The sequence below is a fragment of the Penicillium argentinense genome (assembly GCF_028826775.1).
Source record: "Penicillium argentinense strain IBT 30761 chromosome Unknown utg000009l_segment0_segment0, whole genome shotgun sequence".
NCBI lineage: Eukaryota > Fungi > Ascomycota > Eurotiomycetes > Eurotiales > Aspergillaceae > Penicillium > Penicillium argentinense.
In genome coordinates, this window is record NW_026622668.1 from 4,582,321 (window position 1) to 4,599,819 (window position 17,499).

The 17,499-nt window shown below is 52.0% G+C and overlaps 5 protein-coding genes across 5 annotated transcripts; all 5 read left to right on the forward strand.

Moving 5' to 3' along the window:
* Positions 1–299: 299 nt before the first annotated feature.
* On the forward strand, positions 300–539 carry N7532_009287 (uncharacterized protein; the record flags this gene model as incomplete). The annotated part of the gene is made up of 1 exon (XM_056621778.1): positions 300–539. One exon carries the CDS (start codon positions 300–302, stop codon positions 537–539), a length of 240 nt encoding a protein of 79 aa, XP_056472584.1.
* Positions 540–1,491: 952 nt separating this feature from the next.
* Positions 1,492–2,913, forward strand: N7532_009288 (EVE domain-containing protein; the record flags this gene model as incomplete). Its single annotated transcript, XM_056621779.1, has 6 exons — positions 1,492–1,608; positions 1,718–1,943; positions 2,004–2,270; positions 2,322–2,339; positions 2,399–2,515; positions 2,579–2,913. 6 exons carry the CDS (start codon positions 1,492–1,494, stop codon positions 2,911–2,913), a joined length of 1,080 nt encoding a protein of 359 aa, XP_056472585.1.
* A 524-nt stretch (positions 2,914–3,437) lies between these two features.
* N7532_009289 (aldehyde dehydrogenase family protein) lies at positions 3,438–5,195 on the forward strand (the record flags this gene model as incomplete). The annotated part of the gene is made up of 3 exons (XM_056621780.1): positions 3,438–3,640; positions 3,724–3,923; positions 4,015–5,195. The coding sequence occupies 3 exons, from the start codon at positions 3,438–3,440 to the stop codon at positions 5,193–5,195; spliced, it is 1,584 nt and encodes a 527-aa protein (XP_056472586.1).
* A 2,699-nt stretch (positions 5,196–7,894) lies between these two features.
* N7532_009290 (SMP-30/gluconolactonase/LRE family protein) lies at positions 7,895–9,135 on the forward strand (the record flags this gene model as incomplete). Its single annotated transcript, XM_056621781.1, has 4 exons — positions 7,895–7,927; positions 8,108–8,268; positions 8,329–8,466; positions 8,550–9,135. The coding sequence occupies 4 exons, from the start codon at positions 7,895–7,897 to the stop codon at positions 9,133–9,135; spliced, it is 918 nt and encodes a 305-aa protein (XP_056472587.1).
* Positions 9,136–12,970: 3,835 nt separating this feature from the next.
* On the forward strand, positions 12,971–14,350 carry N7532_009291 (uncharacterized protein; the record flags this gene model as incomplete). The annotated part of the gene is made up of 1 exon (XM_056621782.1): positions 12,971–14,350. The coding sequence occupies one exon, from the start codon at positions 12,971–12,973 to the stop codon at positions 14,348–14,350; it is 1,380 nt and encodes a 459-aa protein (XP_056472588.1).
* Positions 14,351–17,499: the final 3,149 nt, after the last annotated feature.

The following is a 17,499-nucleotide window of genomic DNA, read 5'->3' on the forward strand; positions in this document are numbered from 1 at the left end:
GAGGAGTAATACCCCAGGTGAACTAAGGGAGAAAGATCAGCTTGGCCAGAACAGGCTAGTCTTGATTTGCTCCATGACTGCCCCGCGGCCATCGCGGCGACCGACGAGGCAACCGCGGAGCGAAGAAAACCCACCCTACACATCCCCCTGCCACAAGCACTGCACGATTATCACATTCTCTGTGGAACTGCATGGGCAGACTAATACAAGCCCCTACTAGGCGTTCTCGTGGTTGCCCCTCATTTCGCCGCTGACGATGTGCTTGTCCGCTGGGTGCCTCTTGCCATCACTAAGGCAAAATGGAGTCCATCAGTACGGCGAATAGCGAGGCTTGTATCATCAAGCTGGGCGGTGTCGTTGCGAAGCTCTGCAGCTGTTATGTCGGGGACGTGAAAGACGCAAAAGATGATATCATGGCACTACAAGAGGCAATCGAAGGTCTCACTAGTGTGCTCGAGAAGCTCCATGAACATTTACATCGGCCTGACTCTGGAATCATAGCCTTATCGCCACTAACTGATAATGTCTTCCTTTGCTGATCGGCTCTTGAGGCTCTGGGAGGAAGACTGGATCCAGAGAGAGGCAGAAAAGCAATGAAAAAGCCGGGGTTTCGGTCTATTAAATGGCCCTTTGATCGACCACGGCTGGTTCTGGGACGTTGCTGATGGGTTCATGCGAAAAGTACACACCTCCAAGCCCATGAAAGCTATGAGTTTCGCTGCGAAATTTCTCCAGTCAGCAACATCCTGCTTTCTCCTGTCGGAAATAGCGCATTCCAATTATGACATTGAAGAAATGGAAATTGGTCAACTGGTGCTGTGATCAAGTAAGATATATATTTTGATGGGCGTGATAGATCCCAACTGGAGCTTCTGTTGAGTTTTCAGCAGTCTTCAATGCCGCGGCGGCCATGAGGGCTATTATGCCGTCCTCCCTGAGTCGCACTAGCCTTATACAGTAACGCGGACCTTCGGGAAGTGTGTATAGTACACTTCCACTCAGGGGTTATCTTAGATTATTAGATATCTTCAATATTCCTTCATTGCTGGCTTAGGCGATTCCCTCCAGATCCTATCCCTCATCTCAACAGCTTCATCAAGAGTGGATTAGCTTTTGCAACGCCAATTCGCTGAACTGTACAATATGAATCTATGTATGAAAAAGATGACAAATTGACGAATTCCTCGATTATATACTCTCGATGAGCGTAATGCTAGTACTAATATTCAGAAGACCCCCGTCGAGGCAGTGTGTCACGTGCGGATCTGGCTGGACCCACGTCGCGTCGAGCTTCGCCTGCCAAACAAAAGTTAAGCATCCCCAGTTTCCAGGCTGAGCTGCCAGCTACTTGACGTTCGAGGCGCAGAGTATTGCGCAGAAGCTAAAGGAAGCTCATCTCTTGTTTAAACTCACACTCGTTCGACACTTTCATTACATTCAACTCCAATTTACCCCCTAACCGTGCAGGACGCTCATCTCCCGAACTCCAAAATGCCGAAGCGCAAGGCCGACGCCACGAAGGCATCCAGTGCGGATATCAAAACTCCCGCGAAACGAGCTCGCGCCTCGTCGCCGGCCGGTGACAATGCTGGTCAGTCCACCCCCGACGTAAGTTATTGACCCCGAGGGCGCGATTCTGCTGATCGCCGGAGCTCCATCACATCAACCCACCGAGGGTTCCACATCGAGCCTATCTCGCTCACACCGCGACGCACAGGTTCACAATGCCATTACGCCCCAGACCGGTGAGAAGAGAGGTCGTGGTCGTCCTCGCAAGAACCCTGAGGCCGCAACACCCAAGGCAGTGAACGATGGTGCCAAACGTGGCCGTGGTCGTCCTAAGAAGGTCCTGACCGAAGCGGAAGCTGCTGCTGCTGCCGCAAAAGCTGCTACCTCTTCAGCTGGTCCTAAGAAGGGTCGCGGTAGACCCCGCAAGGAGCCAGGTATTTTGTAACTGAGCTTCTCATCGCGAAAATGAGCTGACTCTAAGCTTTACCTCATAGGTACCGAGACGCCGTCAGCGACACCCAAGAAGAAGGATGGCCGTGGACGTCCCCGCAAGAGCTTACCTGCCAATGACGAGCCCAGTATCTTCGATGCAAAGGCGGATCCGGATGAAGAGACCACGACTGGACCCATTCCCAACCACGCTACTGGCCGCTCATACTGGTTGATGAAGGCGGAGCCCGAGTCGCGTTTGGAGAAGGGCGTTGACGTGAAGTTTTCCATCGATGATTTAGCTGCCGCGAAGGAGCCGGAGCCCTGGGATGGTATGTGCGCCTGCAATTTCTCTGCAAGCTCTTTGACTAATCGATTTCCAGGCGTTCGCAACGCTGTTGGTAAGCGCTCGCATTGATGACGGCGAAACTAAAGAAGTCGACGGGCTAACGAACGATAGCACGAAACTTGATGCGGGACATGAAGAAGGGTGACTACGCATTGTTTTACCACTCTAACTGCAAGACTCCGGGCGTGGTCGGCGCGATGGAGATTGTGCAAGAGCACTCAACCGATGGTTCGTCCGCACATTTTGACCTTTCTAGATAAGATATCCTCCTTACAATTGTTTCCCCTTTAGAGTCTGCTTTCGACCCGAAGCACCCATACTATGATCCGAAGTCCAAGCGCGATGATCCCAAGTGGTCTGTGGTACACGTCGAATTCCGCCGTAAGTTCAACAAGCAGGTCACCCTTCACGACCTCAAGGCCAACGCGGAGCCCGGCAAGCCCCTCAAAAACCTACAAACCATCAAACAATCGCGACTGAGCGTTTCCTCTGTGACACCGGCACAATGGCGGTTCATCCTCGAGCTGGCGGGCGAGGACCCTGATGCCGACCTCAACGCGCCCGGCACCGAGAAGGATACCGATGCCGAGAAGGAATCCGACGAGGAGAGCAACGCCGAAAAGTAAATATCTTCAACCACGGCCTCGTCGAGGGTCTGTGGCTTCGATATTTTGCCGCCTTGACAGGATTTCTTTTGTGTACTATTTTCAGGACCTCTATCATTATCTGGCGTTGCGGGAAAGGCATAAGCTATTCTGAAACTTAAACTTCCAGTTGTCCCCGTAGTCTCCTTCTCTTTCTCCTTCTCCTTCTCCATTCTTCTGCAGTGAGCCTCGTGGCTGTCGATCCCCGCAGCTGCACGAAGCCGACATGCATGATGCGGGCCACAATGGATCACAGGGCCGAATGGGGAAAGTCTCGAGGCCTCGGCCAGCAGACTTGCCCCAACTAGCCTGGTCCAGAGCAGCGACGGCGCGGGCAGCCAACCAGGAATGCAGGCGGCGCAGACATGGTTCTCTGGTGGTTGCCCGCGAAGAGTAAGTGTACCCGAGAGCCCACCGAGGCCGTATCTTATCGCGGGGAGACCGGAGTCGACGGAGTGGAGCGGAGCTGCAGCGCTTTTAAGAACCACCCCTCTGCCACGTCCCCAATGCTGAGCTGCTCCCTCACTCTTCGGTCTCTGCGCTTGTTCTCGACCCCCGGTACTCGTCGCTTCTACTCCGTCATGTCGAACCTCTCCGTGCAGCTGGTTGCCCCGAACGGGCGCTCCTACGCCCAGCCCATTGGCCTCTTCATCAACAACGAGTTTGTTGCATCCAAGTCGGGCGAGAAGATCGCCTCAATCAACCCATCGTACGTGCCGCGGACCTCTTCGAAGTTTTACTGGGCAATTGATGTTTGGTTGGAAATGTGGACAATAGTTGACTTTGTTGCAGCAACGAAGCGGAAATCACCTCCGTCTATGCCGCCGGCGAGGAGGATGTCGATACCGCCGTCAAGGCTGCTCGCAAGGCCCTGAAGGATCCTTCCTGGAAGCAGCTGCCTGCTACCAACCGCGGCGCCCTCATGTTGAAGTTGGCCGACTTGATCGAGCAGCACAAAGAGACTCTGGCGACTATTGAGACTTGGGACAACGGTGAGTGACACGTGAACATGGACTGTCACTCTTAAGCCGGTAGCTTGGGAGAAATAAAAAAATTTTGAGAATAGTGACTGACTTGGCACAGGCAAGCCCTACCAGGTCTCGCTGAACGATGACCTCGGCGAGGTCACCAACACCTTGCGGTACTACGCCGGCTGGGCCGATAAGTCCTTTGGCCAGACCATTGGCACCACTCCCCAGAAGTTCGCCTACACTCTGCGCCAGCCCATTGGTGTCGTTGGCCAAATTATTCCCTGGAACTTCCCTCTGGCCATGGCCGCCTGGAAGCTGGGTCCGGCCCTGGCCTGCGGCAACACCATCGTCATGAAGGCTGCCGAGCAGACCCCGCTCAGCATTCTGTACCTGGGCAACCTGATCAAGGAGGCTGGTTTTCCTCCCGGTGTCATTAACATTCTGAACGGCCACGGCCGTGTCGCCGGTGCCGCGCTGGTGCAGCACCCTGACGTTGACAAGGTCGCCTTCACCGGCTCGACCATCACTGGGCGCGAGATCATGAAGATGGCCGCCGGCACTCTGAAGAACATTACCCTCGAGACTGGTGGCAAGTCGCCGCTGGTTGTCTTCGAGGACGCCGACCTCGAGCAGGCCGCCAAGTGGGCTCACATCGGTATCATGTACAACCAAGGCCAAGTCTGTACCTCGACTTCGCGTATCCTCGTCCACGACTCCGTCTACGACAAGTTCGTCGCTCTGTTCAAGGAAGTTGTCGCTTCCACCAGCAAGGTCGGCGACCCCTTCCAGGATGATACCTTCCAGGGACCCCAGGTCACAAAAGCGCAATATGACCGCGTTCTCTCGTACATCGAAGCCGGCAAGTCCGAGGGCGCCACCCTCGCCGCTGGCGGCGAGCCCTACAAGAACGTTGGCGACGGCCGCGGCTTTTTCATCGCCCCAACAATCTTTACCAACGTCAAGGATAACATGCGTATCTACCGCGAGGAGGTGTTCGGACCGTTCGTCGTGATCTCCAGCTTCACTGGTGAAGAGGAGGCTGTCACTCGCGCCAACGACACCACCTACGGTCTCGGCGCTGCCCTCTTCACCCGCGACATTGAGCGTGCCCACCGCGTGGCTTCGGAAATTGAGGCCGGTATGGTCTGGATTAACAGCAGCAATGACAGCGATTTCCGGGTGCCGTTCGGTGGTGTGAAGCAGAGCGGTATTGGTCGTGAGCTTGGCGAGGCGGGTCTGGAAGCATACTCCCAGGTCAAGGCTGTTCACGTCAACATGGGCTGCCGTCTGTAATTTAGTCTTGGAATGGTGATTAGCGGCTTCTTTTCATGTATCTAGATGACACTTATGTTTATGACAAATGATATCGCCATGATTTGCCTGTCGGCCAGTTGCACTCCGTATCCTCTACCCTCGGCTGCTGGAATGTAGCAGGTATCACTTGAATCAAGAATGTTTCAGGATGCTTTACTCGTGTCGCGTGCTTCAAGGATATCAAATGGCTAGCCCATGCCGAAAAGAATCACGCCGAACCATCACAGAGGTAGCCAGCACCAAAACATGCTTTGATCATGTAACCCCAATCCACGTGTTTCGACACGTTGGCGGCCCGAGCCCTCACTTTCCTTCGACATCGACAGCTGCCTTATGCGAACATTTGAATACCACCCCAACCCACAGTTACAGCCTGCCAGTTATCTTTATGATAAAATACTGACGACACTAACACCCGCAGAAGACAAAACACTAGATGAAACACAATCCGCCAATCAAAATAACCCCCAACCAACCGAACGTGATTCGCCCCCAGAAACCGAGCAGCCAGCAAACCATCTGTCTGTGGCAGTGTATCCCCACAAAAATCTCCAACATTGACAAGCCTTGGCATCACAAAAAGACCACCTGTATCAAACACATCCCTTCGAAAAGATCCATTCAAGCCCCCGGGCCATCGACGGCTCGACACAGTTGCCACTGCATAGTGAAGCGTACGACCCACCCGAAGCTCGTCCAAACACTATCTATATACGGTATCCCCTATGGGAAGGGTATGTATGATGCACCCGAGATCGCACGAAATACGGCCAGGGGATCGGGACAGCACGCAGGTTGGTTGATGCCCAACACTGCGGCAATTTGTGATGGTGCTGCTCATTCGTCGGGGAAACAAGATTCGTGCTGGATTTGTTGTCGTGCAGCACAGCACAATGCAAGACAGGACATCAGGGCGCTGGCGCTGGCGCTGACTGCGATGAACTGGTTGCTGGCATCGCTACCAAATGCACGCTGCACCGCGCTCTTGGGTATGAGTACAGGGTATGGGTATAGGTACAGGAATGTACATGTGCGCACGTCCGCCGTTGCTTCCCCGCGGCATGAGCCGAGCCGAGGTGAACCTTGAACTATGCCTGGTTCAAGTTTGATTAGCTGGTACGTTTGATGGTACATCTTACACTTGCAATAGATGCGAGTGTTCGGCGCGGTATTCAGGAAGGATTCAGACCGAACTGCTACGACTACTGAGTATCTAAGTACTAGCTAACGACTTGCAAGTTTTCACCTGCTTATCCAGACAAGCCAGCGAATAGATAGCTAATGCATGCAAGTCTACCTGGCAAAATCCCCGAGAGACGGGATGAGCTGCATAGACACCCGCCAATTACGATTGCGTAGCAAAATGTAAGCGAATTGCTGCTGTCAAGGATACAACATGGAACAGGCACTGCGCATCAAATCCAGGCAGGAATGACGAAGAATAAAGTCATCACCTCGACCTTGCCCAGACGGATCACCGCTGACGTGATTGTAAGACTCGGTGAAAATGGTATTTGGAAGCGTGTGCTGATCCCAACAGCCCCAGTGGCAAGCAATCGCGGTGTGAATTGGACCAAGCTCTGGGGCTATTACTCGTGCCCCGAACCAGGGTGCATGCAGTTCGAATTTTTCGTCACCCGTGCTTACTTTGCCCGGAGGGAACCTCGAGAAAAGTGATCTCGGCTTGTGGATTCTGATTCTGCAGGGCCGGACTTGGGTTCTTAACCCAAGGCGGCTGGTTCGTGCATCAAATGCTGTGCGTTGTCGAGGGGAAAGAGGTGAGATGAATTATCTGATTTGCTCGCACGGGGAATTTGGTGATTGGGCCGTCCTACGTGCCCGATTTTGCGCCTGGGGTCGGGCAGGATGAGTTAGCGCCCACCACGTACATGTATCTCTTGCAGATGCATGCATATGAGAGCTGGTCATGTGGGCGCTTGGGCGGTTTGGGAAGGTCTGGATAGCTGGTACCTAGGTACCTGCCCTCTCTACTGACTGTATGCCTATTTGGCGTTGAGGAAGTTTGGCCTGTACAGACAGGCCGTTGAAAAGTGTAAGCAAGAATCATAATTCTATTCTGACAGGCAATTTCATATTCTAGATTTTTCCTGTCAGCTCATGTCCTGCAGAGCATATAAAACCGGGGCAGTCTGCAGGACCGGTCAATAGTGCGTGGAACTGTCACTCACCGCATCGACCCGGGAATACCCTACGATTTCCCGTCAAGCCACTCCATTTACCGGGTATGTACCTTGGTACGACGACAACAACAACGATTCAATCTACTGCGCTAACCAATCTTAGGGTGCCTAGTAGGGCAAAGGTGATACGATCCGCGCCGCCTTGTCAATCGTCCTACCGGTTCGTCCACCGGAAACTGATACCAGTCCGACCCCAGCCCCGTCGGCCTTTGTGGGGGTTCTTGGACGGTGTTCAACCCCCTTTTCTTCCTCGACCTTTACCTCAACAAGTCAACCCTCACCCTGACTCTTTGGCTACACTTGGTCCATCTCGGTCTCTTCCCGCGATCGGCGCTGCCAACCTTTTTCCCCTTCGTGAACAGGGGTTCCCATCCCAAGCTTCCCCTGTGTGACCTCCACTTCTCCAAAAGAGCGGTGTCTCCATTGCGACCCCTCCTTTTTTCCGTGATCTTCTCTCAAACGCATTGGGTGATCGACATGTCTGAAATTCGGACGTGGACGGTCAAAGTGGTTAGATCCGCCCTCCATCGTACATTGATTCGTTGTACGCGGTGCATTTGCATTTTTCCTGTCGGCGTCTGTCGGTCAGGAATACGGCCGAGGAAAAAGAAATGCAAATGCGCCTGCAGACACTTTGGCGTACCAATCAAATACCGAGAACATGCTAAACTAACTCGCCTCGCCCTCTAGCCTTATATCGACATAGCGGGAACACTCCTCGAGGGCCCATTTCACGATGCAGCCAACAATGAGTTTCGCTTCGTCGACATCTGGGAGCACAAGCTGTACCGCCTCGATCTAGCACGTGGGCCCGAATCCCTGAGGGTAATTGACACCGAGACTTCCATCGGGTGCGTTCATCTTTCATCTCCGTTCCTTATGGAGTCATTCCATATGCTAAGTGGATACAGCGTGACGGCCAACATTGCCGAGGATCAGGATCAGCTGATAGTTGCGGCCAAGCATGGATTTGCTCGGCTGAACCGGTCCACCGGGAAGCTGACCTACATCGCCGAAGCCTGGGGCGAAGAGCCGGGGAAGGCGGAGATGTAAGTACCCACTTCAGCACTGCACTGGGTACAGATTTGCAGCTGCGTCTAAGATGTGATCTCATGCTTACATTGCTATGTAGAATGCGCTTCAACGACGGCGCCATCGACAGCCACGGGCGCTTCTGGGCCGGCGCCATGAATGACCCGAAAGTCAAGAAGCCCGGTCCAGAGGGCGTGCTCTTCAGACTGGACCCGGACCTCAGCTTGCACCGCATGCTGGCCCCAGTGACGATCCCCAACGGGATTGGCTGGAACCTCGCCAATGACACTATGTACCTGACCGATTCACCGACGGGCCAGATCTTCGCTTTCGACTTTGACGCAGCCACGGGGGATATCAGTAACCGGCGCGTGCATTTCGATCTTGGGGAGCCGCTTGAGCCAGATGGATTTGTGATGGATGAGGAGGACTGTATCTGGACAGCGATTTATGGCGGGGGCAAAGTGTTGCGCGTGTCCACGGAGGGGAAGGTGATTGCGAGGATTGATTTGCCTACGCGCAATCCCACCTGTCCAGCCTTCGTGGGGACAGAGCTGTTTATCACGTCTGCCAAGGACGATAGAGATGATGAGTGGCTGCCCCAATCCGTTCGGTATGGTGGATGTCTGTTTAGGATTGACGTTGGAGTCAGGGGGAAGGCGAAGAATGAGTTTCGGTTTGCGTAGGCCTGAGTTTAGCTAGGTAAGCAAGAGCGGGAGCAATTTCTTCGCATGCCTATGGTGGAATAGGAGTGTCTCATACTCCAGTCTGAGCATTGATACTCCGTATTCCATTTGAACTAAAGAGATCGACTGTGCATCCCCCTTAACTTTTCCAGTGGCGAAATGCGGACTTGATAGTGACAAGTGGGTCGACGATCACTGACGGACCGGCTCGCTGTCACCATCTGCAGTCCGGAAGGGGAAAAGCGTATGCGTGGAATAAGGGGTCATTGTCACCGTCTCTGGGTGGTTCGAGTATGAAAGAAATTCATACAGCAAGTACTGCGGGATGGAAAAGGAACTTTGTCAGTCCGGTTGGCAATCCGTCCGATCGCGTGTGATTGCACTGCGACCAGGCGAGTCTGCCTTGCAGGGCGATGCAGGCACGGGGATGTGATGGTTCTAGCCATTGTTCGGTGTGCTCGAGGTCATTGTTCGGATTTCTTGTTCGCATTTTGGGAGCGATCGTAGGGGGCGATGACTTGCAGCAGGTAAGACCTAATTATGAAGGCTTCCTTAAATTTCCAAAAAGGGATACGAGACGGAGAAAGACTCTGGATTTGCTGATCGGGGCTGTTTCTTTTGCGATGCGGTTGCAGCGGACACGAGATATTTGCATAGACGGGAGAGTTTGGAGTAGGTGCCTGTGCCAAAAAAAAAAAAAAAAAAAAAAAATAAAAAAATAAAAAAAAAAAATAAAGAAAGAAAGCAAGGCGAGTATTTCATCAATCGATACCATTGAGTATACTATACAGCGTGGCTAATAGTGGTCAATACCATGCTCAACACTCGATGAGAAAGGATCTCAGTGAATGGATAGCTTGGTGAGTTGACAGCGTAATGTGCACTAGTTAAGAGTGTCGCTAGTGAAAGTACCGGTACTCCGCGGCCGTCAACCAAGGAACGGGCAACCCATGTACCAGATACCTGGGACCACCCAAAGTTTGGCCAGTTGCCTACCCAACCACCAACCTTAGTCGGTACTAGTAAACAGGCCCCCTTGGTGACGATTGACACTCGGACCCGAGTCGGCGGAACTGTTTGAGCCACCCTTCCTCCAGCGCCTAGTGCTTATACCCCTCTAGGGTACTTCCCACCCCATCTTAGGGTACTAGGGTAGGTACATAAGCGGTATAGCTGCAGAGACGGGACATGCGAGGCGAGAAAATCGCCTCCGACCGACCAGTCAGAAGCGCTGGATCTATCGACCGCAATTTGTTCAGCGGGCTGCATGCTGATTCGCTGCCTGGAAATGGCGGCTGCGGATACCGTGCGATGTAACGAAATATACCTGTACATAATGGCAGTAGCACACTGCAAATGTACTGCAAATGTACGAGATACACATCCGTCTACAAAGTACCAGGTATACATAACATAGTTGCAATTCACAGTTTCAACTGCTGCCGTCGGGGATAGGTCGGAAATGATCGATGGCTCGATCGATCCCCGCCAAGCTAGAAAGCGACAGAAGCTGTCAGGCCGATCGGCAGTCTTGCTTCCTAGTTGCCTGAGACAATTGTCCGAGTTTCCTCCTCGTACTTTCTTCACTACCTAATATGACACAGGTACGCCGTCGGGCGATGATCGCACGAAAGGACCACGAACCACAAACCACAAGCCAAAGCTCAGCCAGCCCATTGTTTCTTCCCCGTTTCCTCGAAGGATTCGGAATCCACATCGCGCTGCACCCGCGTCCGCGCTAGACCGATCTTCACTTCTCGTCACGCGGAAGCAATGGCGCTAACACCGGTGGGTCCTAAAATGAAAATGGACCCGAAAAATGGACTCAGAGTCCAGAAGCTCCCTCCAGTCTAGTTTTTCGTCCATCGCCGTTCATGCATGCGATGGGCAACTTCCTATCGGCGGGCCTTCCACTCTTCCGGTCGATCGTGGGACTGCTGACCTGTCACTTTTGACCTTTCGTTAAGGTCAATTCGCGGTGAAGACTCTTCGTTGAAAATTTGTTTGTTTACTTGCAATTCCCCCGACCCCTGTAAGGTGAAGAGTAGATCACCGTGACACGAGCTGCTGAGGTCACCATTGGTAATCAAAGTCTGTTCATTTCTTTTGCCTTTTGCTTTCGTGTTAGGTCGATTGGCATAGCACAATTGCTGCCAGTGACGTAGGTCATGCTCAGTATTCCTCCAATTCAACGGGGACTAGCTCATGTGGTTGCCCATCCAAACCATCCCAGCTAGTAGTGCTGGTCTAGCTATTTCCTGCGATAGTGCTACATAGTGTAGCAAGAACGGTTGCCTCCCAGGACCGCGGAAAAGAGCTCCTAGCCATCGCCTAGCCACACTGGGTGCATAGGTACATACTGGGCAATGCCGACCATCGCAGATTGGGCTCCCACACGATCCACTTGCTCGTTCCAAATGGTCTGGCGGGTCCCAAAGATTGGAACCACTCAATAGTGGCGCCGGGCCATCTCCTGGTGGATCCACTGACCAGCTAACTCACCCCTTCTCGCCCAACGGCCACCAACGGCGGACCCCTGTGACGGGACACGCGATGCATGACATTTGGTTAATAGTGTTAAGGTTTGCGATAGCTTGGGGATGCGAGAGAATGTACACTCAAGCCAGGGATGTTACTTTGAAAAAAAGGTGTCTATCAGGGCATTGCAGTGCATATACGCAGCTATCTATCAGAGTTGCAGTAGTACTTCACTTAAGTACCTCCCTACAGTCGTTTGGGTCGAGAGGTACTACTTATGATGAGGCAAATATCTTCTGTACAACGAACGTGTCCCCTCTTAGCTTTGCTTTGTTTTACTTGTTTTCTTTTCTCTTTTATTTAATTTTTTTTTCCTTTTTCCCTTTCCATTTTTCTTATTTGCTCAACACTTACTCGGTTAGTGTCCCAAACCACCGGAAAATGACAAGGACCAGCGGAGCATCGCAGCAACCACGCTCCTCATCGGATCCTGTCACCATTCCCAGCATCCCCCGCCCCCAAGCGTCATCGTGCTCCACCCGTCCCTTCTCCATGTCCACGGTGACGGCGCCGCGCACTTGCAGCTGCTTCCCGGTGATTCGTTCCCCCCGACGATCTCTCGAGGCATAGCCATCCCCTCTCAAAATGTGCCTGTGGAGCCTAGGGACACCATCACTCGAGGCTGAGCTCCAGATCCTGCCCAACGCTATCCGACACGCTGGGTCAGACAGACAACTCTGTCTTAGCCCACCCCCCAGAAGGTGATGGATCATGCCTCTCTCCCCCCCCCTCTCCCCTTCGCACACCGCTGGATCTCAACGGTCTCTACAAAAGCTCTTTCTCTCAACCTTTTTTTCTCTCTTCCCCTCCTGCTAGCAAACTTTGACCCCTTCAACCTGGATGGGGCCTCGGATCGCTTCCGTCGTGCATGCACATGGTTGATCTGACCCTCCGTTCTATCGTGGCCACTAGATCATTCTCCCCTTTTTAATTTGGTCTGTTCAATCTGTCTGACCCTAGTTGAAGTCAAGGGCAATCCGTCAAGAAGTGGCCGTCGGGCAATTGGGTGTTGACTTCACCAACACATCACCTCGTTCAACCTTCCACGTCGAGCCTGTTTCTTCTACTCTACTATTTCCCCATTCTCGTCACACATCATTCATCGTGGCGACTCTGGGCATTAGCGTCTTGACTGCGCCTTATCCGAGGTCGCTGCATTCGCCAAAACTGTCGCATTATCCATCGGATCCTCAGTATCCGGCCCCCTCCCTCTCTCACTCTCGTGAGACCCCCGGTGACACAGAGAGGGGGGACTCGGTCATGCCCTAATCCCCCAGCCCGCACCCGAGATCCGTCTATGTCGCAGGACTCGCTGCGTGCTGCATTGTCTGACGATGCTCCGGCAAATCGCAGCGGTTCGGATGACTATGTCTCTGCCCGCCATCCATCTCGTCGGCCACCATTGCGAGCTCGTCCGCAGTCCTGGCATCCATATGGTCCCGTGGAACCACCCCTTGACGCTTCTGCGCGCTCGATTGGCGTCCACTCCATCCTGAACCCCCCAGCTCAGGCAGTCGATGTAGCTGGGGGTCGCGAACCGTTGAATTTTCCAGGACCAGCATCGCCTCGACCTCGACCTCGACAAGGATCCTCGCCGGCTCCGCGGGCTCTTCACGGTATGCAACCGTTGTCTCCGAGGTCTCATTCCCGGGGACTCATGAACCCTAGCTCGCCGTCAGCGAGGTTCGTTAGTGGCAGTGGTCGGAAATCAGGGCAGTCAAGTGTCTCTCACTCGCCGTTGGTGGCCCAAGAACCACCACCGCTCAGTACTCGACAACATCCCCCACCCAGCTCGCCGCTCCCTCTTGATGCAGTACTTCGACCTCTCTCGTCACTGCCGACCACCCAGCCCGCAACGTCGACGTCCCTTCACTCGACAGCAAGCATCCACTCACGACGAGCCAGCGCCGGCCCCGGTGCAGCGACGGACCCCAACTCGCAGGAAACGAGCCCCATCACGCCGCACTCCAGCTATGGTCATTTTGTGGTTTCCCCAGCACAGGCAAATGCATCGATGCCACCAAGTATACCACCATACTCCGCCTCGACACCCTACATGACGATAGAAGCTATCAATCGATCAACCACTGCGACAGCCGGCCCCCGCGTGAAGGAAGAACCAATAAGCCAAAGCAACAACCTATCCTCTGGGCTAATCCCTTGCGTACTAGACCTGAAGTCCGGCTCCTCTAGCCAGGCTGAGAAACGCAAAGCAAACAGTGACGCCTCGAGACGATTCCGCAACCGCAAGCGCAACGAAATGCAGCTCGAGCAGCGCCTGGCGGCTCAGCAGGATGAAATCACACGGCATATAGAAAATGTCCGCCGACAATCAGAAGAAATTCGCTCTCTCGTGCAGCAAAGAGATCACTATCGCTCCGAACGCGATTTCTTTCGCGATCATCTCGGCCGATCCATGTCATTGAGCACTTTGCCTCCACGTCCTGCGTCTCCGGCTCTTCCTCCTGACACGGGGGTCTCTTGGTCTGGTGATGCATCTCGTCCACCTGCGCAGTCGGGTCGAATCCTCGAGGGCCGTCCGCAGGCCAGTTGGCCCGGTAGTCCAGCGGCGTCGTACTCACCTACTTCGTCTGCGAGAAGCCTTGCGCCTTCGGGTCCACCACCTGTATCGGGCACCCCGCTACCTCCATTCCAAGGGTCGTGGTCGAGGCAATGATCATGTCTCTTGCGAATGAAGAGGTGGTATTCTTATTTTCTTGCTGTATTTCTGTTGTCTATCTCCTATTCGCTTTAATGTCCATACGCAAAAAAGGCACCGCGTCACTGGTTTGACCGGTCCGAATAAGACGTGCTCTCTTACCGGAACCATCTAAAAGCGTCCTTCTGTTTTGGATGTTCATATAGTTGCATTGCCTTTTGTGTTTATCTTTCTCTGGTATTGGGTGTTTGGTATTTTGGGCAATTGGGGGCTATTCGTCGTTTGATACTTGTTCTATTTCCGATGCACAGATTGGTGTTTTGTTTCGTCTCCTGGATGTTACCATCCCAGCCCCCATTTCCCCCTGTGATTATGCTCCGATACATAGCTCTACCTGGTGCCTGATTTTGCGGTGATACCTCCATTGGCAAAGACCCTTTTTCTCTCTCGACTTGGTGCATCTAAGGAATACGACCTTCATAGAACTCTACAAATTGTTAGAAGTCCTTTGCATGCATTTGCATTTACATTTACATATATCAGTCGACGGCGTCTCGGTCTACTCATTCATTTCTATCTATCCAATAAAAAAGGTACACTTAAAAGCAAACGGTACTTCTCGGAAATCGGTTGGAGAGTCACATACTAGAAATGGCCTCGATTCCACTCCACACGCCCCGCAAACTATATCGCCTAGCTTATCTTATGCGTTGTAGAGTGGATAGGTAAAAAGGTGGCTGGGTGTGAAGATCAACATCAGGGCGGAAGACCTTCATGGGTGTCTTTCATTCCAACACTCGCGAATCCCAATAATATTCCCAGCACAGATGTGAATCTTGGAATAAAAATCAAAAACTAGACACGCATAACAAAATGATCGACTGATCGACCATGACAGTTCGTGATGTAACCGTTAAGCAAGACATGCATTAGTCTACCTTTATCTGCGGCTCCATCGTTCCGCGAGCCGTGATCGTTTTCCACAGCATCTAAGCTGTCATCTTTACCGACACATGCTTTCTGTAGGTGTGGGGTTCTAGTTGGGCCTGGATATGTTTGGTGGGTTTTGGTGGATGATCAGTGGGACGTGTTACATGTACTTCTGTTATCCCTTGCTTAATGCGCGATTTACGAGATGGCTGGTGAGCGTTGGTGATTACCACTATGTTTCCCTGGGGATGGATCAGGACAGAGTTGACAGCTCGTTTATCTCGATCTGGATTAAGGGGCGAGTATTTTGTGGCGTTTGACCCGCTTTTTGTGGCGGGTTGGCGTGGAGTTAGTTAAATAGATTGTGGGTGATGTTAGGGCTAGAGGATTCAAAATGGTCTTTTGGAGCTGTATAGCTTTTGTCGATGGATAAAACGTGCTCCTCCGATATGCCATCCAAGAAGATATGACTGATTGGAGATGCGCGTACTGCCCGCTGAACTCGGGTGTGTCTCCTTCCTTCCCAGGTAGTGACCGGAAGCGTTCTCCGGAGGTATACGTCGCATCTTGACTATTCCCAAAAATGTTTATATACCGCGAGATAGAATAATCAATTGAATGATTATTACGATAAAGGAATATTCGGGATGGGGACTTTTTTGGGCCTGACCAATCAGACATGTTCCACATTTTTCGATCTCATAGTTCAGCCTGGTTCCTTGTCTCTTGGCATTTGTCCAATTTAGGGGAGCAATGTAGTGATATCCTTTCCAAGACTGATAATTGTTGGTCGCTTGGCTAGAACCCATAAAGAATACGGTGGTAGTTTCACACCAAATGCATCCCCACCGTGCCCTTGCTACTTAACACTGACACATATAGTTTATACAAATCGTTACCTGACTCTTTGCCTGATTACTCATTCCATCTTTAATCAATGTTATTTAAGACTTTTCGAATCCAAAATCAAGACATTCATTCTAATGCACCAGTAGATAGTTGAATAACCAGGAAGAGGTGGAGTTCTGAGAAAAAGGAAGTGCTATCCCAGCAACCTCCTATTTATTCCACTTATATCCTGAAAGTCCATGAATTCGGTCTCAGGCTCAGACTGAAAGTGAGCACAAATTATCAAAAAAGAGAGGATTTCATAACATATCACAGCTAGCGTTCTCACAGGTACTTTTTGGCAATTGGTTTCTTTTCACACGAATTTTAGAGTATAGGTTGGGAGTTTGGTCGGAGAAATGGGATTGCTTCTGTAGCGTTTCTTGACCTTGAAACATTCGAGAGCTTGGATACTTCGAGAATGCTCACGTTCCGGCTAATTTCGGGTTCTTGAAGTCGTTTTTCTCGACTGCAAACGAAGATACGACATTCCCATTGTTCAGGACTAGGTATTGGAGCTCACTGGACTCACTCCTCTTCCCCAGACTTTCCGAAAATTGCCGGTATGATTACAGCTATAAAAACCGAAAAGCCAACTGAGTTAGTTCTTCTTCTTTCACTCTCAACCACCCATCACTTCTTCGTTCCTCACTCTCACAATCCAGTCGTTTCACCTCCGGATATCGTCCAACCTTCATCTCATCTTTCCATCATCCTTCGGACTCTTCTTCTTTCACTCTCGCAATAATAACCGTGCGTCTTCATCATAACATCAACACGCCGTCACGACTTCAATCGCCATCCATCGCTACCATGTCTCATCAACACGCGCCCTCGGCGTCCGAGATACGTCCAGGTGCATTCTCCAGGCTTCACAGCAGAGATTGGCGATTTCATACCCCGCCAAGAATTATCCTGTAAGATACACACACCAGGCGACGAACATTCAATTTCTTTCAAGATCTCACTCAAATCAAACTTCCCTTCCTTGAAGCACGACACGACATGAAGCCATGATCCTTATCTGTCAACGAGATCCTCAAAGAGCATGGTCTCGAGAGATTTATCGACCAAAGGGTGCCAAGACCTTGACAGGACAGCCGCAATGCTCGCAGATGGTTGAACAGCTCGATAGTTATCGCATCCTGGCTTACGTCTCACATGGGCCATGACATCGTCGAAATATTGGAAGAAAATGCCATCAACATGGACATTGTGACACAGAGGCCAATGAAATCAACGAGGCAAAATTGGCGGATAGCTTCACGAATGAATTTATGCTGTGCATGTACCAATATGACACAGAATATGCCGCTGGTGAAATCAGCCGACTTTTCAACTTTCATCCA